We start from the raw sequence: 22,245 nt of genomic DNA, 5'->3' as shown, positions 1-22,245 counted from the left end.
TCTTCAGTACATGATGTTTAATAAGATCTATATCAGTCTACTATGTATTCTATGCTATTAAAAGAAACATTTTGGGGGCCGGCCCAGTGGCATAGCGGTTAAGTGCGTGCGCACCGATGCACTGCTTGTCAGGCCATGCTGTGGCAGCATCCCATATAAAGTAGAGGAAGATGGGCACAGATGTTAGCCCAGGGCCAGTCATCCTCAGCAAAAAGAGGAGGATTGGCTTGGATGTTAGCTCAGGGCTGATCTTCCTCACAAAAAAAAAAAAAAAGAAAGAAAGAAACGTTGTAATCATGTATTAAAATCCCAGAAAAACACCTATTTTAGAAAAGAATCCGTTATATAGTATTTTTAAGCACTTAAGTTTAGAATAGGAAAGAATGAAAGTAACATCTTAGTGTTGCTAAAGATAGTGTCTGGGCTGGATCTTAAATAAGACTATGAGTACTAAAGCAAGTTCTGCCTTAATATAGGAACAACCAGGAAGCTATATGAGAAAAAGCTGTTGAAACTGAGGGAACAAGGAACAGAATCAAGATCATCTACCCCTCTGCCAACGATTTCTTCTTCAGCAGAAAATGCAAGACAGAATGGAAGTAACGACTCTGACAGATACAGTGACAACGAAGAAGGTAAAATTTTAAATGATGTTAATCAAATATATATAATTTTTTTCAGACTCATACAGTAAACATGAAGAAGATGACATTTAAAATAATACCAAGATATATGTAATTTTTGTTTATACTTAATCCTTTAAGTAATTTGATTTGAATAACTTTTGTTGAGAATTCTAAGAAACAGAAAAGTACAAATGTCTAATTTTTGTCACTTAAAATTGCCAGATACCTGTATCTTTTTTGCTTCAAATCTCATTTTTCTAAGAGAACCAAGTATTACAAATAAAGACAAAGTTCCCCCATTTATCTGTTTCCAAGTATCATCTCCACAGAAGCAACCACTATCATTAATTTGATGCTTATCTTTCCAGCCTGTTTTTAATTACTTTTTCACGTGCATCTAATACATGTATTATTTTGTACTTTAAAAAATATATATAAACAACATCATGCTAAATCTTATCACTTGCTTTTTTTTTTACTCTGTGTTATGTTATTGAGATCTCATCTTATTGATGTATTACATAAATGTCTGGTTTATTCCTCATAATAAATAGCGGTAATATTTACGTATGTCATGTTTTCTCTGTTCTCTATTGATAGGCATTTAAATGTACATGTTTTGCTAGATAATCTGATTTCAAGGCAACTTTGAAGCAAATATTTTGGCATATTTTTAGTAGATATTTTAAGAAAATTTGACCATGATATTTAAATATTTTTTGAGAACAATACCTCAAATAAATGACCTTTTAAATTTTATTATAAGAACAACTTGATATTTAAAAACTTTTAATTCATATGACTTGTTTATTAATTTCATGATTATTTAATTTGACCCAAATTGCTTATATCTCTGTAAGCATTGCCTGTCAGGGCACAGTCTGTCAAATTGGTTGTTCAGAATATGAAATATAGAGTCTTTTCCTTCAACAGCACTATGTTAGCAAGGAGGCAAAGATTAAAATTAGCTTAAACACAAGTAATGCTTAAACTTCCTGCCTCTTTTGCCTCTACAGGAAAGAAGAAAGAACACAAGAAAGTGAAGTCCACTAGGGATTTTGTTCCTTTTACTGAACTTCCAACTACTCCCTCTGGTGGATTTTTTCAGGGTATATCTTTTCCTGAAATCTCCACCCGTCCTCCTTTGGGCAGGACTGAACTACAGGCAGCTAAGAAAGTACATACTTCTAAGGGAGACCCACCTAGGGAACCTCTTATTGCTACAACCTTGCCTGGCAGGGAACAGTTGCAGAAGTTAGCCTCTGGAGGGAATTTGTTTACTTCCTCCAAGCCTAGCCATGATAGATGTTTAGAGAAAAGTTCTTCGACATCTTCTCAGCATGAACTCGCTGCCATGTTGGTCTCTGCTGCAGCTTCTCCTTCACTGATTAAAGAAACTACCACTACTTGCTATAAAGACATAGTAGAAAATATTTACCATGGAGAGAAAAGTGGAATTCAACCATTATGTACTGAGAGGTCCCATGTTACAGAGTCTGAGAGATCACAAGTAATTTCTCCACCACTTGCTCAGGCAATCAGAGATTATGTCAATTCTCTGTTGGTCCCGGGTGGGGTAGGTAGTTTGCCTGGGACTTCTAACTCTACACCCCCACTGAATGTAGAAAACACAAGGAAGAGAATTGATCAGTCTAATTTTCAAGAAACTGAATCCCTGTCTCCTCCACGAAAATTTCGTAGACTCAGTGAAAAGTCAGTAGAGGAAAAGGATTCAGGTTCTTTTGTGGCATTTCAAAATATACCTGGGTCTGAACTGATGTCGTCTTTCGCCAAAGCTGTTGTCTCTCACTCACTCACTACCCTAGGCATAGAAATGTCTAAACAATCACAGCATGATACAGTAGATGCTCCAGAAGTATCTTTTCCCTTCCATGAATCTATTTTAAAAGTAATTGAAGAGGAGTGGCAGCAAATTGACAGGCAGCTGCCTTCATTGGCGCGCAAGTATCCAATTTCTTCCAGAGAGGCAACACGGATATTATCAGTTCCAAAAGTAGATGATGAAATCCCGGGGTTTATTGCTGAAGCCACTCCACCAGCAGGTATTCAGGCAGCTTCCACTGAGTGTTGTGATAAACAGTTGGACTTAGCACTTTGCAGAACATATGAAGCTGCAGCATCAGCATTGCAGATTGCAACCCATACCGCCTTTGTAGTCCGGGCGATGCAGGCAGACATTAGTCAGGCTGCGCAAATGCTTAGCTCAGATCCTGGTCGTGTGCACCAGGCACTTGGGATTCTGAGCAAAACGTATGATGCAGCCTCATTTCTTTGTGAGGCTGCATTTGATGAAGTAAAGATAGCTGCCCATACCATGGGATCTTCCACGTTAGGTCGCCGCTATCTCTGTTTGAAGGATTGCAAAATTAATCCAGCTTCTAAGAATAAGCTGGCTGTTACTCCCTTTAAAGGTGGAACATTATTTGGAGGAGAACTATACAAAATAATTAAAAAGCGTGGAAATAAACACTAGAAAGACATCTGTCTTATTTTTGATATGGGGAACTCACCAGCTTTTCTAGAAATTTCATGTACTTTTATACCCAAATTTTCTTTCCCTCTAAGGCCTTTTAATCTCCAGATTGGGCCAATTTCAAAATGTCGAGCTTCTACCCATCAAATTACAGTAATAAATAAAAATAATTGCCTACATAGAACTGCCTTTTTTAAGCAAGTTGCATAGATAGAAAGCTTGATACAAATAATTTAAAGCTTTGTAGATCACATGTTTGTCTCAAATAGTTCACTTTTTCCTATTTTACTTAAGATTTTACAACTCTTCAAAACTAAAAATCTATTAACTAGAATATAAGTAGTCTTGACTGTTTTAAAATATTACTAAATATCTTTTCACTTTCTAAAACTTGTCTACATTTTTCCTTTTATTTTCTCACTTTTTTTTGTTTTTTTACTTATGTCTACAGTATCATTGATAATATTCTAGATCAGTGCAACTTGAAGTGCCAGTCTACAAACTGTTACTGATCCACAAGCAAAATAAGCATGCACCAGAATTTGAACCTAGAGACACTTTTTAGATCAATCACAAGGTTTATTTCTGTGGTAAAGTTTTATTGGTAGAGAAAACAGTGTGCTGATTTACATTCTGGTGCAAGTGCTTCATTTCTTCATGGACTGGTAGCAAACAGTTCGTGGACCACACTTTGAGAAATACAGCTCTAGACCATAATAATCTGTGATAGTGCATTCTCACCATCACTGTAATTTGTCAGATGAATTAGACACTGGAAAGATGGGGCTTTTTTTTTTTTTTTTTCTTAGTAGCACTTTCAAGGTATGTTGTAGTTCATGGATGATTAGACTTGATCTAAATTCTAAAAGCAAATTTAAATTGTTAGTTTTTTTAACAAGGTCATAAGAAATCATACAATATTCCACTGTCTTGTGTGTCTATATAAAGCAGTATATTCTGTTTTCATTTTTATGATTGTAAGATGAATGAGTCTAACTATAGAGATATTTCATAATAGAATTTCTTTGTATTTTTATGGAAAATAGTAGTATTAAATATAAACAAATTACAGTTCCTTGGGCACTCCTAGCCATTACTGTATTCTTAGACTATGTCCGTCTTTGCAGCTTTCAGGGAGTAATTTTGTTATTTGTCTCCTAAATGTACATGTATACATGTACCTACTAAGTGCTTTGTGATTTTTTTAAATGTATTACTGTAGAATGCTTCTGCAAATTCAATAAAGTTGTTAAATTTGAACAGTTTTGTGTGGTCTCCAGAAACATGTTGTATGTGTCTTTTATTCTTGGAGTTGTAACAAGTTAGATATTTGTGGGTGAACATCCCTTTTCCATTTCATCATGGAAGCTCAGTTGACATTCAGTATAGTTGAAAATATTCTAATTATTGTTGTATGGTTTTTCTTCTATTTGAGGATCATGTTTTTATTGGCTGTTGGAATTTAAATTTGTTAAAGGAATTCATCTGTAACCAAATACCTTATTTGTTTAATCAGTTTCTGCTCAACTAATGTTGGGTTCTTTATTTTGCCCCTCCTAATTCTTGGATTCTGAGTTAATGAAGCATAAGATTTTATAACGCTAAGTATTGTCCTAAACATAAATATAATTATAGATCCATTTATGGAAGTCTTGGGAGGTTGGGGGTGGAGTCGATACCTTAATCCTAAATAAAGATTGAACTGTTTGAACTAACATGGTAAAAATCACTGTTCATTTTGGGGAAACTTGCAAGTAGACTCTGGGCTGACTAGTACTAGACTAGGTAGTTAGCAAGACACATAGCTATCTCAACTACTTTTTAGCACAACTGCCTTGAGTTTATGCAAAACTAAGCTTCTGTATAAAAATTGACTTCATTTCTGTCTCTGGTAAGAAAGTAATCTAACAGATTTTTGGTAATAGAAGTTTTAGAAGCAACAGCTTACATTAATTTTGCTATACTATGATACAAGGCCACAAAAATGGAAGTTCGCTAAAGTTTTTATCAGTCTTAAACTAGCTCTACAAATAGTGATAAAATCAAGTCTAGGAGAATGGAATACTGAAGCCTATAAAAATATATATATTTGAGTTGTTAGGTTAATAACCATCATGGTGATATGCTAAGTAATATATGTGCATTATTTTCTCTTTAAAGAAAAGTATGTTATTTTTATTATGGGGAGGAGGAGGAGAAGTGACCTGTGATTGGTTGTACTTTTCTGTGAACAAGATTCCTCCTTACCTCCTCAGTTGTACCTGGATTTTTTATAATCACATCAAAAAAGAAGAGAGGAAAGACTTAAACTTCACTCAAGTATTAACGTCATTGTGCTTATTTATTGTTGTTAGAGGCTTGTTATCATATAGGTTTTTATCATTCTTAAAATTCCTTATAGCTTTTTCCCTTTGATATTCCAAATCTTAATTTAATAGCTAACCTTTGTTTATATAGTAGTAACGCATTGTATGAAAAAAGAATGGTAACAACTATGTGTTTTAGTGTCCCTTTCCCACATCTGAATTGTTTTTAGTAAAAAGCCTCCTCGGGAGCAGTTTGAACTCACTTTATGTTTCAGACTATTAGTCCCAGAAAAAGGAAAGGAGAATAAATAGGGAGAAGTGGTGATCAGATTAAGGAGTAGGGGGAGATAAACAAAAATGGAATAAAATAAGAATGGAAAAGAAAAGTTTTTAAAGACAAACTGCAGTTAAACAGTTGTGGTCTATTGAGGTAATACCAATAAACAAACTTCTTTTACATATTAATGTGCCTAAAACCAGGGTTCCAATTAATGTTTGGATGACAACGTAGTTTGTTGTATGTTTCAGAGAGTAATGGTTTCTCCAATGTTATTTCCAGACTCTAAGATAGAGCTCAAGCTTGAGAAGAGAGAACCACTAAAGGGCAGAGCAAAGACTCCAGTAACACTCAAGCAAAGAAGAGTTGAGCACAATCAGGTATCTTTAGTTTTATGATGGCTGTGTTCAGGTGTAAGTGATGTGACAATACTAATTTGCCTGTGTCCTAGCCTGTGGTTAATTGTTGACACCAGATTCCAGCGCACTCAATGAAGTGTTTGTTCCGTTGTTCATTAAATGGCATTAGAAATTTAAACGTTGTGTTTTTTTGTCAGTAGTGTAGCCTGTGCTTCTGCAAAAGCAAGTGTTTAATAAATGTCTCATTTATGTTTGATTCTGTGCTAAGCTTGGTTCAAAGCCAGTCATACTGTTTTTTAAGAGAAATATTTTTTTAAGGTGGAAATGCCTAAGCAATTCTGACATAATTTCTTTAAGAGGCAGGGGAAGGGTTTTATATTTTTGTCTTTGTCTCTGGATTTCTGACTTTGCTTTTACTTTTGCCTGTCTTATCTTCTGTGGCTTTTCCCTCAACTCCGAAGCTACTGTGGTCCTAAGACCACATTGTTTTCTTTCCTTTTTCTAGATGAAGTTTAGCTTTTTTATCATGAGTGAGGCAAGATGACAGTTTTTCAAAAGGAAAATAAACACCGGTATAAATGAGCTAGTTTACAGAGAACAAATTACTAACTAATCTAGCATTGATTTGTCTGATGCTTTACAAGACAGCTCTCCCTAGTCATTTCCTTATCCTTATTCTGTCCAGCTGGAAGATTTGTCTAGTTGCTTATTTAAATTTTCCATCTTCTCTTTATCATTTTGAAGTGATACATCCTCAAAAGAAGTGTTCTTGATTTCTGAAGCCATGTCTCTCTCTTGGTTTGATGTAGTTAATAAGTTGAATTTCAGAACTGTTTGTTAGAAATGAGCTTGGTGACTGTGGAGAATGCATAGAGCATTAAATGAAAGAAGATTTTGTTTAATATAGAGCCAAATACTGGAATAAATATTTTATTGCCCTTTTATCTAGTATTGCTAGGGAAGAGCTGCAGGGGCATGCTGAAGAATAAGGAAATCAGAGCAAGAGAAACTAAGAAAATCTGCTCAAGGACACTGAAATAGACAAGCATGGGGAACTTTGGTCCAGAGTATGAAGGCAAGATGGCATAGTGCTAGCAAGGATGAGTGTCTGGTCAGATAGTTAAAAGGAGGGAGGGAGGATGGTATTAAAGATGATTTAAGGGGTAATGGTTTTAAGTAGGGGAATCTGAACAGAAGGCCAGGATAAATAATCAAAGGAGAATAGATTTAGGAGATGACAGGCAGAATTAGACAATGGCCTTATTATACAAAATTTAAAACACATAGAAAAGTGGAGGGGAGAGTTGAATGACCTTCCAGTCACACGGTCACAGAGCCTCAACAGTTGTCAACATGTTACCAGTTTCGTTTCGTCTTCACCCGCAACTTCCAGCTTTTTAAATTCTTTTTGGTTTTGTTGTTTTGCTTTTTGCCGGAGTATGTTAAAGCAAATCTCCAACATCATATCATATCATATATTTCACACATTAAAATGTCAGTATATCAATATATATCTCTAAAAGGTAGGAGCTGTTTTATATGTATATATACACATACATATATATATGCACGCCACTATATAAAATACACCAGTGCCACTGTCACACCTAATAAAATTAATAATTCTCTCATCTCTAATCTGTTCAAATTCCTCTAGTTTCGGAAATGTCACTTTTGTGATTAAATTGTTCAAATCAGGATCCAAACAAGCTCCACATGTCATTTGGTGTTTTTTATTTTGTTATGTCTCTTAAGTCTGTGGCTATTTCCCCTACAACTGTTTCCTCTCCCTCCATTATTTGGTGAAGAAACCAGGTCAGTCCTCTACAGAATTTCCTACGTTCTGGATTTGGCAGATTGCTTCTTCAAATATGATTTAATTTGCTCTTCTCTGCCCTGTATTTCCTGTAGGCTGGGAGTTATACCTATAGTAGGGCTGTGCAATAGACCTTTCTGTGATAATGGAAATGTTTTATATCTGCTGTCCATTATGGTAGCAACTAGCCATGTGTGGCTATTGAATACTTGGAATGTGGTTTGTGTGGCTGAGAAACTAAAATTTTAATTTTATTTAATTTAAATAGCCACATGGGGCTAGTAGCTACCATATTGGACAGCATAGATCTAGAGGATTGGTTAGATTCAGATTCTTTGACAAGAATACTTCATAAATGGTGTTGTGGCTTTCATTTTGCATCATTTCAGGAGGCACATGATGTCTTTTTGATGATGCTAAAATTAATTAGTAATAGTTCAGATGTTAAAAACCTGATCATGATAAAATTCCACATTGCCCTTTCATTTAGTGGTTATGATATCCATTTATGATTATTGTCTAGATCCGTTATTTCATTTGAGGTTGTAAGATGATGCTTTTTCTTCTTCTCTCATTCCTTTACATCTATATCCGTAATTCAAACCACTTTCCCTCATGAACTACTCAGTTACCTTGAAATAAAATTCGTACAGAAGCGCCAGGATAAAGGCTTGCTTCTGGCCTTTTATTTGCCAATTTTCCATTTAAAGTGCTGTGGTCACTTTGAAAGATGATCAATAAAATCTTTCTGCTAGTATGGTTTTTATATATTTGACTTATGATGAATTGCAGTCATTATTCTTTTTTCATGTTCAAATTTTGCTGTCTTTGGCCATTAGGAATTACTGAGTTGATTCCTGTATCTTTTTATTGACCCTGTTTGTCTTTGATAGTTTGTTTTCTGGCAAGTAAGATGTCCCAGGCTCCTGTATATTTCCTGCCTCTTATCACATTAGCCATTTTTCCAAAGAACCCTAATCCTTTTAATAGAAAATATTATTTGGAGGCTACCTACAATCTAGATGCTGGGAAGTTCATTCCTGCTGGGTTGTCCCTGCTTCTAGGCCTTTTCAGTAGGTAGAGGTAGGAGTACTTGTTTTTTAGAAAGAGAAAATAAATCACGAATTCATCAAATTTATTAATGCAGGCTATCTAACTTCTAGGTATTATACTTGTATCTCTTTTCTCTGATGCTGAGTATCTTGGTTCTTAAAATAATGTCGTTACTTTTATGTAAATATCACTATAGATATAAGTTTCTAAATAATACAGTATTACTACTAACAGTAAGGCTGCTAAATGCAGTTTTGGGGTTTTCTTGGGCAGTTTTTCTTTTCTTTAGGATATAAAATCAAAATACTGTGCTTAGTCACTTGAAAGAATTTTTTCTTTTATTTTTTAATTATTGAGAATATATATGTGGTTTTATTTAGGCAAAATAAGATAGAGTCAGAAATCTGGCTTCTATCTTTGTTCTTTCCATCCATAGGTAACCATTTTTAAGTTTTGGTTTATATTTTGTTTCTTTTTGAAAATATAAGTAAATACATAGATTTATATATTTATTTATGCTCCCCTCCTTAGATAAAAGGCAGCCTACTTTGCACATTCCTTTTCTTTCTGTTTTTAATTTAAACATATATCTTAGAGATCACTCCATATCAGAATATAGTATAGCCAGCTTCCTCATTGCTTTGTACCACTGCATGGTATTGCATTTTATGGATATACTGCAATTTATTTAGCCACTTTCCTTTTGATGGATATTTGGATTGTTTTGAGTTATATGCTATTTTGAATAATGCAGAGATGAATCCATGAACAGCCTTTTACATGTGTCATTTCGTATTTTAGCCAGTTTATCTTCAGGAAATCTACAAGAGAAATTGCTGGGTAATTTTGCTAGATGTTACCAGATTCCCCTGCATAAGAGTTGAAGCATTTTGCATTCCCACCAGCAGTGTTTGAGAGTACCTTTCTCTAATGAAGGAGTATGATGCTGTTTTTAAAAAAAGTTAATATGAGTACCCATTTTGGTCATGTTTTACCTAAATTGATAGTGAGTTCTTCAGAGTAAGATAGCTTTTAATTATTCTGATTATTTCTTTTTATAACCTAGTTTTGTGTAAACTTTTTGTTTAGAGCTTGTATTTTTACTGACTGGAATTTATAGCCTCGTTTTAGCCCAGCTCCTGCATTCTCATGTGCCTCAACTGCCTAACGTCTTCTGAATAAGTTATTCAGAATAATAGCTTGTTAAAAGGCAACATGAGAAGGTTTTTGTTTCTTCCTGCTATTGTCTCCTGATAAATTCTGGACTTTCTATAGAGCATCTTGCTGAAAATTGATGACACTGCAATTCTTATTTTGGCCATAGAGCATATAGGAATCACATTAATTACTGATTTTACATAGCAGTGAGTTTCTTTTCAATCAATAATTGTTTGGTCCATTTTACTAAGTAGTTATAATATTAAATTATAATGTTATTATTTTTTATTTATATTTGCTTCTCGAAGTCACTTGTTTATAGTGGATTCTGGTAGAAAAATTTTTTTTAAATCTTCAGAATATTTTTTCTGTTTGTGTGCAGGGTTGTCAGTTTTCTGTAAAGATGATTACTTCTGAATTAGATATCAATAGTAAAGAACTAATAAAATTGGTTAACCATCCTCAACCAAAGAACTAAATACATGTGAACAAAAGAAAGTATAAATGATTTATAGTGAAAAGTGCCTTCCCACCTCTGTTCCCAGCTATTCCCACAAGCAACCAAAGAATTTCTTGTTTCATTCCACGGAAGAAAATAAGGAATCTTTAAATGGAGCTTGGCCTTTAATGTCAAAGATAACTAATAAAAACGTGTAAACATGTTTTGTTTTTTTTTTTAATCTGTAATAGTTTCAATAGATGTTAGGTAAAATTGTTGATGAAGAGATGATTTCAGTTACTTATTCAAAATAAAACATAACAAGTGAAAAGTCCTAAAATTTGGTGGGTAACCACTTTTAAGGAAAGGATGTGTCTTCCTCCCCTGCTTTTACCTTCATGGACATAGGTAAAATATCTGGTCTTTTAGTGTAGCAGCTGCATAACTGGTAACTTTATTAGCCCTTTCGAGTAATGTAGTTGTTAATTCTTTGAGGAGTTCTAAAATACTGAGTATACATTGATAATATCAGATAGACTATCAAACTAGAATGTCTTTTTGTTTGGGGGTTTTTTTTTGTTTTGTTTTGGGGGGATTTTTTTTGCTGAGGAAGATTCTCCCTGAGCTAACATCCACTGCCAGTCTTCCTCTTTTTGTATGTGAGCTGCCACCGCAGCATGGCCACTAACAGACAAGTGGTGTACATCTGCGCCCAGGAACCGAACCCGGGCCGCTGAAGCGGAGCACACTGAACTTAACCACTAGGCCACTAGGGCTGGCCCTAGGATATCTTTAAAATCCTTCTTCTAATTATTTTTGTTGGTGTTGAGTAATTGATTATTAAAGAGAAATCAGTGTTGAAAGCAGCTTAGAAAAAATACTTGGCTTTGAGATGTATCATAAGTCAGTTATATTATCATAAACCAGTTGTTCTCAACCCTCCCTGCACATTAGAATCCCCTCAGGAGCTATAAAAATTAACTATGCCCAGGCCTTTGTAGAAGAAATTTTCACTTAATTGGTCTAAGTTGGGGTTGGGAGCATTTGATATTTTTTAAAAGTTCCCCCAGATGATACTGTGCCGCCAGGATTGAGAACCATTTAAATAATCAGGAATTTATTAAGAAGCATTTATTATATATGTGTGTAATTTGTTTACAGATTTGTCTCTTGGCTAACATTGTTTGCATTCAGCAAATATTTCCTAATTGATAGCAAGAAAAGGAACCCAGAGATTCAGATTGTGAGTTAAAAGGAAACTCTTATAATGTTGATCCCAAATACAGATAAATACAAATCAGATATATGAGACTATGTACCTTGTGGGGTTTTGGTAGTAATAATTCCAGTCACATAAGCTCTTGTCTCAGGATAAGAGTAAAATATATCTGTCTTTAAAATTATTAGACACTGACTTGGATATAGAAACATCAGTTATCTAGATAAAATATTAGCTTGAAAGCAAAAGTGACAATAGAACCATACTCTAGTATAATACTAAACATTGATGGATGTTCTCTAGTTAAAAGAATTTAAAAGAATCATCTGAATAGTGGCTTCAAAGTTGAATAACTTGCGACTTTGAACTCAGAATCTCAGGCCCCACCCCAGAGCTACTGAATCAGAATCTCCATTTTAACAAAAGCTCTAGGTGATTGATTATGCACGTTATAGTTTGCGAAGCACTAGTCTAGTGATTTTCCAACTATTTTGTAAAGACTGCTAAATTATTTTTTAAATGACAAAAAATCAGTTGGCTTTTCAGGGAGAAATGAATCTGGGACTGGAAGGTAACAGTGGTCTATCACTGTGACCTTTCCATCTTTCTGCAGTGAGGAGTGGGGTTGCGTTGAAGTTTGGTAGTGACATTTTAGGCTTGCATGTTCGTGAAGGAGGTGAACACCAGATTTTTGTTGCTGCTCCGTTTTAATATCTCTCTAAGAATTAGAGTTTGATACCTGGGAATTTTTAAGTTCAGATAGCTGTGTATGGATTATAATTGAAACTGATTCTATTTATTTATTTATTTGGTGAGGAAGATCAGCTCTGAGCTAACATCCATGCCAATCCTCCTCTTTTTGCTGAGGAACACTGGCCCTGGGCTAACATCTGTGGCTATCTTCCTTCACTTTATATGGGACGCCGCCACAGCATGGCCTGACAAGCGATGCGTCAGTGCGCGCCCGGGATCCAAACCCTTGCTGCCAGCAGCCCAGCACGCGCACTTAACCGCTACGCCATGGGGCCGGCCCCCTAAACTGATTCTATTTAAATAATCCTAATCACATGAAAATTATAATGTTTAATCTATACTAATAATTATAAAAGTTTGTATTTTATTTTAAAAAGAAACTGGCTTGTCATAACAAATGACTTTCTTATAAGTCACGATCAGCCTGCTTTTTGTTTAGACAGCCAAAGAGATGCAGCTGAGATACTAGAGCCAAATAGCAAACAGTAAGTCACTAAAGGAGCCACAGTGATAAATTGATGTGCTTTTTTCCCCTTCTTTTTTATTGTAATTTGTGAGCTCCTATAGTTGGACTCTTTAGTGTATTTTACCATACTTTAAGTGTTTTCTGATGCCTACATATCGATTCAATCAATAAATTTAGAAATATTTTGAGGGTATAGCATTGTTTGCACACTGGCATTTGGAGATTTTTCATGGCTTGTCAGTATGCTAATATGGCCATTATTAAGGTATTTGATGTTAGAATATGACTTTTTAATGTGTCGATGCTTGAATAGAGCTATTCTCAAGCTGGAATAACTGAGACTGACTGGACAAGTGGATCTTCAAAAGGCGGACCTCTGCAGGCATTAACTAGGGAATCTACAAGAGGGTCCAGAAGAACTCCGAGGAAAAGGGTGATGCAAGGCTTACTGCTTAGCGTTGGGTTTTCAGATTGGTAGGGTTTTAGTGATTATTTTATATTTATTGTTTTTGTTTTGTTTTCAAACTAACAGGTGGAAACTTCAGAACATTTTCGTATAGATGGTGCAATAATTTCAGAGAGTACTCCCATAGCTGAAACTATAATGGCTTCAAGCAACGAAACCTTAGTAAATATGTTTCATAAACTATACAAGTGGTATTCTTTGTAAATTACCCTTTAATTAGAATTGGGGAGGTGGTAAATTTTGGCAAACCTCAAGTTTAGATGTTTTTTTAAACATTATATTTTAAACTCCTTTTCCCCATATGATTCTGAATTTTAGAATTTTTCCATATAGCCAATTTATATATATCAATTTAATTCATTGTACAAGAATCCTAAGTATCACAAAATATTTAAAGAATGATAAAGTTTCATGTGTAAAAGCACTGAACATGCTCATTTCTAGGTTCTTTTGCCTTAATGTTTATTAAGAGAAAGTTTCAAATATTACAGAAATAGGATATCTTTTTTTCTTTTCTTTTTACATGTCTTGTTATGTTTGGATAATTCTGAGTCTGAATAATTTGAATCTTGGCAGGTTGTCAATAGGGTGACTGGAAATTTCAAGCACGCAGCTCCTATTCTGCCAATCACTGAATTCTCAGACATACCCAGAAGAACACCAAAGAAACCATTGACAAGAGCTGAAGTAAATGACTAAAATTTAGATCGATGCTATCATTGATCTTTTAAAGAGGAAATATTTATATTTGTTTTTTGGAGTGGGAGGGAATAGAACTTTCTTTATTGGGGGGGGGGTGTGTATGTATATATATGCATATATTATTTTAAAGACATACTTTTGGTAGTGACAATGGAAAGTAACTAATACAGTATGACATGCTAATACTATCCTTTCGCTACTGTGTTTCAAGTTCTAGTTTTCAAGGGAGTGATCCTTTGTGTGCTGCTTGTAATGTGTTCTCTTTGCTATGGATGTGAGTTGCAAGTGTTACTGGGCTGTAGGGGGGAGGCTATAATATTATCTTTCACTGAAAAGTCAAATAATGGAACTTGAAAGTGACTTTGTTTGAGGCTTGAATTGATTAACTCCTGTATAAGTAAGCTTTACACTACTGACTGCATGATGCAATATAATTTTAATGAATCTTTACCAAAAGTTATTTTGATCTGGGCATAAAGGTAAACACAGCAAAACAATCAGGTTCTTAAAAAAATTATTTTATGTTTAAGTTAGGAGGACTGGATTGACTCTAGTTAAAAACATATACTAAAATTTCTTAAAGATCCATGTAAATTTGATATTTTATATTTGATCATTTATGTGATCATAAAATTATTAACAGAGGAAGGAACAGTGTACTGTTAATGAAAAGCATGGGAAATCCATTGAGGAAACTTTATACTGCCGTATCAGCTATACTGAATTTTAGAATTTGGTGGGGGTTGGGGGTTTTCTTAACTTACTTGAATGTGTGGTGATTTCCCCCTACCCCCATTTTCCAAATTAACATATCTTCACATTGAAGAAATTTGAAGAGAGTCTTGGAAGTGTGTGGATGCTTAGGTGATAATGAATTTAGAAATGGCGGTTGTAAAAGCTAGGACAGATTTAAGTGCGTTCTGTTCTCTGAAACTTCTGTTTAAAATTATATTTTAATTATTACGCATTTACACTAAATTTTAACGTGTGGTTCTTTGTTTCTTTCTTTCTTATTAGGTGGGAGAAAAGACAGAGGAAAGAAGAGTAGAAAGGGATATTCTTAAGGAAATGTTTCCTTTTGAAGCATCTACACCAACAGGAATTAGGTATTCAGATACAATGAAGCAAATATTAGTGTATTCTACTAGGTCATTTTTATTTATTTACTTATTTATTCCCACCTTATTGAGGTATAATTGATGCATAAAAATTGTATAGATTTAGAGTATACAACATGAGTATTTAATACTATATGTATATGGGAATTTTAATTTTTAATTCTTCACAAAGTTACTGTACCTCTGTTCTCAGAATTAAACTGTTCTTTTGAGAGCAGTTTAATTCTTCTAAGCCACCAATTCATATTTTTTTTTTATGGAGGAAAATTCGCCCTAAGCCTAACATCTGTTGCCAATCTTCCTCCTTTTTTCTTCCTTCCGCCCCCAAAGCCCCAGTAGATAGTTGTGTAAAGTTGTAAGTTCTTCTGGTTCTTCTATGTGAGCCGCTGCCACAGCATGGTTACTGACAGACAAGTCGTGTGGTTCCACGCCCAGGAACCAAACCCTGGGCCGCCGAAGCAGAGCATGCCAAACTTGAACGGCTAGGCCATCAGGGCTGGCTTAAGCAATTCATATTCTTGAAAGTTGTCCATTTCAAAATTAACTTTGTTAAGCTGAGGGATTGTAAATAAATCATTTACCTACAGTATTTAGTTCCTATTTTAAAATCTAAACGGAAACCTAGTAAGAAGGAAATCATTTTTTCCCCCTGGAGTTTTTCTTTTCTAATTAGAAAGACTGTATTTAGATATCTGTTGAATTGTTTCCTGACTTAAGGAATCATAACCAAAACACCTTATTTTTTCCCTCTTTATCTCCAGAATATATTAGCTCTGAAAAGCCTTTAAGAAGGCAAGTTTAGGGCCGGCCCGGTGGCGCAAGCGGTTGGGTGCGCGCGCTCCGCTGCGGCGGCCCGGGGTTCGCTGGTTCGGATCCCAGGCGCGCACCGACGCACTGCTTGGTAAGCCATGCTGTGGCGGCGTCCCATATAAAGTGGAGGAAGATAGGCACCGATGTTAGCCCAGGGCCGTCTTACTCAGCAAAAAAGGAGGAGGATTGGCGGATGTTAGCTCAGGGCTGATCTCCTCACAAAAAAAAAAAAAAAGACTTTGGGCCGGCCCAGTGGCTTAGCGGTTAAGTGCATGCACTCCTATGCTGGCGGCCCGGGTTCGGATCCTGGGTGCGCACCGACGCACCACTTCTCCGGCCATGCTGGGGCCGCGTCCCATATACAGCAACTAGAAGGATGTGCAGCTATGACATACAACTATCTACTGGGGCTTTGGGGGGGAAATAAATAAATAAATAAAATCTTTAAAAAAAAAAAAAAAAGAAGGCAAGTTTAGGGGCCGGCCTAGTGGCACAGCAGTTAGGTGCGCATGCTCCACTTTGGCAGCCCGGGGTTCGCAGGTTCAGATCCCAGATGTACGCCGACACCGCTTGTCAAGCCATGCTCTGGTGGCATCCCATGTAAAGTAGAGGGAGATGGGCACAGATGTTAGCCCAGGGCCCATCTTCCTCAGCAAAAAAGAAGAGGATTGGCATGGGATGTTAGCTCAGGGCTGATCTTCCTCACAAAAAAAAAGAAGAAGAAGAAAAAGGCAAGTTTAGTGAACATTTATCAATCTTCTGAATATTGTTTTCTAATAAAAGATATGTACCTAACTTTTTAAATGAAAAATATGTACAAGTTGTAAATAGGTTGACTGATCTCACTGTTTATATGTGACAGTTTCCTCCTGTTACCCGAAGGAATGTGTTTGGAGTTACGAATGGTAATGACATTTTATATTATTTATCTAAATCATGACTTTATCTAAAATTTCTTTTTCTCTTCTTCCTCTCACTCCCAACAGTGCTAGTTGCCGCAGACCAATCAAAGGGGCTGCAGGCCGGCCATTAGAACTGAGGGATTTCAGGATGGAGGAATCTTTTTCATCTAAATATGTCCCCAAGTATGTTCCCTCGGCAGATGTCAAGTCAGAAAAGACAAAAAAGGGACGCTCCATTCCCATGTGGATAAAAATTTTGCTGTTTGTTGTTGTGGCCACTTTTTTGTTTTTGGTCTATCAAGCTATGGAAACCAACCAAGTAAATCCATTCAGGGAATATGTTAATGACTCTGGAAAATCCACTGAATGATATCTTTTTGGCACACTCAAGTTGGTCTCCTGTTTTTAATAACTGTATAAAACATTTGTGTATACTTGTTGACTCAAGAACTAAAAATAATGTGATTTCACCTCAGTAAACGTAGTATTCCATTGAAAAGCAAACAAGATATGTAAATGGACTTCATTTCAATGTTTTGGACTTTGGACTAGTGGGAGATCACTGTGCCATATGAATAATCTTTTTTAGCTCTGGAACTTTTTTGTAGGCTTTATTTTTTTAATGTGGACATCTTCATTTTAGAGAAAAATGTATATTGTTTTTGTGTATCTGGGAAACAAGAAGGGGAGAACACGATAGTATAATGTGAAGCTACACATTTAAATACTTTGAATTCTTACAGAAAAGATTTTAAGAATTCTATGCTGAATAAAAACTTTAGAGATGTGAAACATGAAATTGGGTAAGAGAAAAAGTAACTTGGGGTTGTACTTTTTGTAACTGCAACAAAGTTTGATGGTGTTTATGGCAAAAAGTACAGCAATAATCTCTTCTGTTACTTTTATTAATAGTAATGTTATTATTGTAGCCCTATTGTACTTTTTAAAAAGATTTCTAGTATCATGAACGTCCTACTTCAGTAAGACCCATTTAAATACAGTTGATTTCTAGCAGGGATCTTTTAGTGCAACATGTTCATGTTTTCAAGAACTGTGAGCTGGCTATATATGTTTTTAAAAGCTGTTTAGCTAGCTGTAAGGCTATAATTGGAAACTTGTACTTTTTATTTACAGAAAAACATTTATTCTGTCAATCCAATTTGCTACCAAAATTTTTTTTAGATAAATAAGTGTGTGTCTGTTTAGAAGTTAGAAACGTCCAACACCCATCTTAGGTTCCATTTGGATTCATTCTTGCATTGTCTTCTGTTACCAAAAACAAATTTTGCCAAGTTTTTTTGCCCTCTATTTCCTAACATAATTTGATTTAAAAGTGCAAAAAGTATTTGCTTTTAAATTACGTAGTCAACTTTTCTTGGATACATAGTAGTTAATACATAAATTTGTCAACTCTGAATATGAGGTGGGCATTATGATTTTTGTGTACTCTTGAAATGGTTAACTTTATCTTTGTGGCTGATTTATTTTTTTAGCTAAAACTTACCTCATGTATAACTTGGTTAAGTAAAGTAGTAGGTAATCGAAATTTTAATAGAATCAAGTAAAACAAAAATTTTAAATTTACTCATTTGAGTTTCAGCTTTACAGTCATTGACCATAAAACACACTAAAAATGTAAGTTATTTTTACATGTCATCTGAAATAAAAAGACACTTTTTAAAAAGGAAAAAGCTGAAGATGTATGTTTAGACCAGCACACAATTTTTAGTTGAATTAGCCCTATTCTGATATTTAGCTGTTAGATATTTTGTAGACATTTTTCACTTACTTTGCAATTGACCAGAAACATTATAGGTCTGGTCTTGCAGGGGGAGTGGGAAACTTACTCTTAGGTCAAAAATGCGTCCCTCTCTGAGTAAAAGTGTTTCTTGAGGTGAGCCACAGAGGGGGCACGTTTTACTCAACTTTTCCAATATAAGGTAATAGTCTACTTTTAATTTCTTTGTTTTTAAACTTTGTTTCCCATATTATTTTCAGTTTTTTGTAATTAGGAATTGTGAGAAGCTGCATTTAATGTTTAAAAATGTGGGAAGATACTCAGACTTAATATGTATGTAAGATCAGTTTTCTAATAGGAAAGGTATGGTCCAAAACAGCGAAAGTAGGACCAGGTAAAACATGTAGTCAGTTTTTTTTTTAATGTGTACTTGGTCTTCTGTCTGTGTCTGTTTTATTCCACTAGAATAAATGTGTCCTTGATGTAAATGCAAAGCATTTCTTCCTGATTAAATTGTAGATGTAGACTTCACAATATAATTCAATAATAAAAAAGTAATTAACCTCTAGTTTTGTCATTGCAATAAATGCTTTTCAGATAACACAAAACTATAAGATTTCCAGATAACATTTCTTATGTGATATTTATGCATTGTTGAGATTTAGTTCTCATTTCAGTCTGTTCCTTTGTTTTGCTTCTAATCATTGTAGTAACGTGATGAGCTCCTCGTTTGCTCATAGTAAACAATGTAAGGCCATTATACTTGCACAATGACCCAGGGAAGCTCTCAGAGGCACCTCTCCCACTCTACAATATAGTAACTACTTCTTTTCAGTCTCCATTTCTTTTTTTTCCTCTGGTTTTACTGTCTTAGTACATATCTGTGACAGTCATGAATTTTAGTCTTGCTTTGAAACTAAGCAAAGATATTGCTGTGATATATTCACCAGAGAGCTGTGTTCACAAGATGCAAGTGCCTTTATCTCTTCTTCATTCATGTGTCCCCCAAAGATGATTTTATTTAAATTAGTGATTCTCAGATTAATATATACACTACAATTAATTAGAAAGCAAATAGCATCAAAAGCTTAAAATAACAGTAAGCTGTGCTTTATTGCATGCTTATCATGCAATAAATGTGCTAGATACTGTTCTTTGCACTTGATATGTATTGACTCATGTAATCCTCATGATAATCCTATGAAGTTGGTATTTCCTTAGTCTCTCATTACAAATGAGGAAATTGGTGCTTGGAGAACTTAAGAAACTTGCCCAAGTTTGCAATGATGAGTCGGGTTGCGTATGATATGGCAGAGAGGACCTAAAAGACCAACACTATATACAAACTATACCAGTTCAGCCTTGCTCCTTCTACGACATTGGTGGTGCCTCTTAAGTTCCAAACCTCTTAGGGGTTCTTTAAGGTTCACTTCCAGATTTAATCTTTCTCTGTAGCCATTTAAGTTTGAGCCTTCTTTAACTTTGTTAATTCATTTTACATCTTAATGTTTTCTCCATACACTTCTTCAAAATATATTCTTTTGATGTCTCACTTCCATTCTCTGTCATTGTGTTAAACATCTTTTAATTCTCTTTTCAGTAATAACCTCAACAGGATGAGACTATAAACACATATGGTTAATCTGTCATCTTGAATTGGCAGCTACTGAGAGCTTCTCAGGGTGCACATACCATCTTCCCACCAAAGATTCGGGAAGAAAATAGAGGAGGAGACATGGAGTTTTGAGTGCAGGGGGTCTCTGGGATTCTGTTATGTTCTGCTGTAGAATCATTAGTCAGACTGACATTTGATGACATTTGTGCTATATTCACAGTCCTTTGAAACTGATTGCTTATAAAGTTTTATCACTCACTGCAACAAATATTTATTTGCTGCCTCTGTGCCAGGTATAATGTTTGGCAGTGCATGGATGCAGTTTTAGAAATATCTCTGAACTTGTCTTGGGTGTTCTTTTGGGGAAGTAGTTTTAAAAAAAACAGAATACGTTTGACCATTCCATTAACTAATAGCAGTATAGACTTATTAGCAGTTTAAATATTGTTATTAATCGTTCTTTATCTTATTGAGAGAAATTAGTAATGTTTAACCCTTGTAAGTCAAAGAACCACAAATCTGTCAGAGCTTGTTTGGAATAAATCAAAGCTGATTGTGAAAATGCAATCCTAATCAAATGCTCTTTATACTAGACCACTACTGACTTGATTGTCCAGAATTTAACACATTGAGCTTGTGATAAAGTGAATAATTTGAAATTGCAAAGCAGTGTAAAATGTTCTTGTTTTATTTTGTCCTAATGACAGAAGTTGTAGTCTATCACAGCTTATGGTTTGATTGGAAGAAGAAATAATTTATTGCTATGTAGCTTCAAACCTTAGCAGCTTGAAACAATTATTGCAGCTTCTATGTGTAAGAAATCAGAGAGTGGCCAAGGCTGCAGTATCATCTGAAGGCTCAACTGTGGCAGAATCTACTTCCAACCTTGCAGCATAGTTGGCAGGCTGCAGTTCCTTACTGGCTGTTGGCAGGAGACATCATAGGTTATCTCATGACATGGCAGCTGGCTTCTCCCAGAGTAGTCCAAGAGAGAAAGCACACTCACAGTTGAAGCCACAGCATTTACATAACCTAATCTTGGATATGATAAACCATTACTTTTGCCATATTCTATTGATCTTACAGATCAACTCTGGTAAAATGGGGAGGGAACTACACAAGAATGTGAATCCCAGGAGGTGGGAATGATTGGAGCTCATCCTGTAGTTTGGCTACTGTAACTCAATCTGAGGGGTTATGTAGGTATTTAATTTGGCCATGCTGTACCGTTTGGAAACAATGTTAAGCATTGATTTGGAACTCATACAGACATTTCTTTGAAGTGTTCAGTCTATGTGTTTATTCAAAAGATTGATTATATATAAAATTAAGTATGAATGAATAGCAATGAGACTGGAGAGACAGATAGGTTTGAGTTATCTTCCAGAGATAAATTCAACAGACTTGATTAATAAGAAATGGTCACAGAGGGATAAGTAAAATATTACCTAGAGGTTTTTCACTTGGTTGGCCTAGTAGAAGGTGGTGCTTGTCACTGAGAGAGTTCTAAAGGAAGACTAAATATGGGGGAAAGAAGAAACACTTTGGGTTTGAATACATCGAGTTTGATAACCCCTGTGAGAAGTTCTAGGACCTAACACAGTATTTGACACATAGTAAGCACTCAGATACTATGAATAAATCCAAATGGAGATCATTTATTGACAGGTTAGCAATCGGAAGCTTAGGAGAGAAACTAGACATAGTTGGGAGTCCATAGCAAATCGATATATTCCAAGTGATGGGAATATATAAGATTATCCATAGGTTTGGAAGTGAGAAAGGGCTAAGGATGAATCTCAGTGTTTAAGGGGTGGGTAATGAAGGAAGACCAGGAGATTCAGTGTCATTGAAGAGAGCATTTTAAATGCTGAGCAAAATGTGGACAGAGAAAATATGTCTACTAAATTTAGAATCAGGTGAATTTG

General features: G+C 35.2%; 1 protein-coding gene across 5 annotated transcripts in view; it reads left to right on the top strand.

Annotated features, from left to right (window-relative positions):
* TMPO (thymopoietin) overlaps positions 1 to 19,270 on the top strand; it is a 28,869-nt gene extending 9,599 nt beyond the window's left edge. The window contains exons 3-9 of one of the 5 annotated variants that reach the window (XM_058568601.1): positions 477 to 635; positions 5,986 to 6,083; positions 13,280 to 13,399; positions 13,499 to 13,594; positions 14,009 to 14,119; positions 15,152 to 15,240; positions 17,049 to 19,270. In XM_058568601.1, the coding sequence (XP_058424584.1) occupies positions 477 to 635; positions 5,986 to 6,083; positions 13,280 to 13,399; positions 13,499 to 13,594; positions 14,009 to 14,119; positions 15,152 to 15,240; positions 17,049 to 17,334 (959 nt within the window). In that variant the 3' untranslated portion in view covers positions 17,335 to 19,270. Of the gene's footprint in view, positions 1 to 476; positions 636 to 1,642; positions 4,381 to 5,985; positions 6,084 to 13,279; positions 13,400 to 13,498; positions 13,595 to 14,008; positions 14,120 to 15,151; positions 15,241 to 17,048 lie in introns of those variants that run through there. The other 4 variants (XM_058568602.1, XM_058568603.1, XM_058568604.1 and 1 more) reach the window with 4 other exon arrangements.
* Positions 19,271 to 22,245: the final 2,975 nt, after the last annotated feature.

This window comes from Diceros bicornis, chromosome 25 (genome assembly GCF_020826845.1).
Source record: "Diceros bicornis minor isolate mBicDic1 chromosome 25, mDicBic1.mat.cur, whole genome shotgun sequence".
Lineage (NCBI taxonomy): Eukaryota > Metazoa > Chordata > Mammalia > Perissodactyla > Rhinocerotidae > Diceros > Diceros bicornis.
The sequence above is the reverse complement of the archived record's forward strand: the minus strand, read 5'-3'. Positions and strand labels throughout refer to the sequence as shown.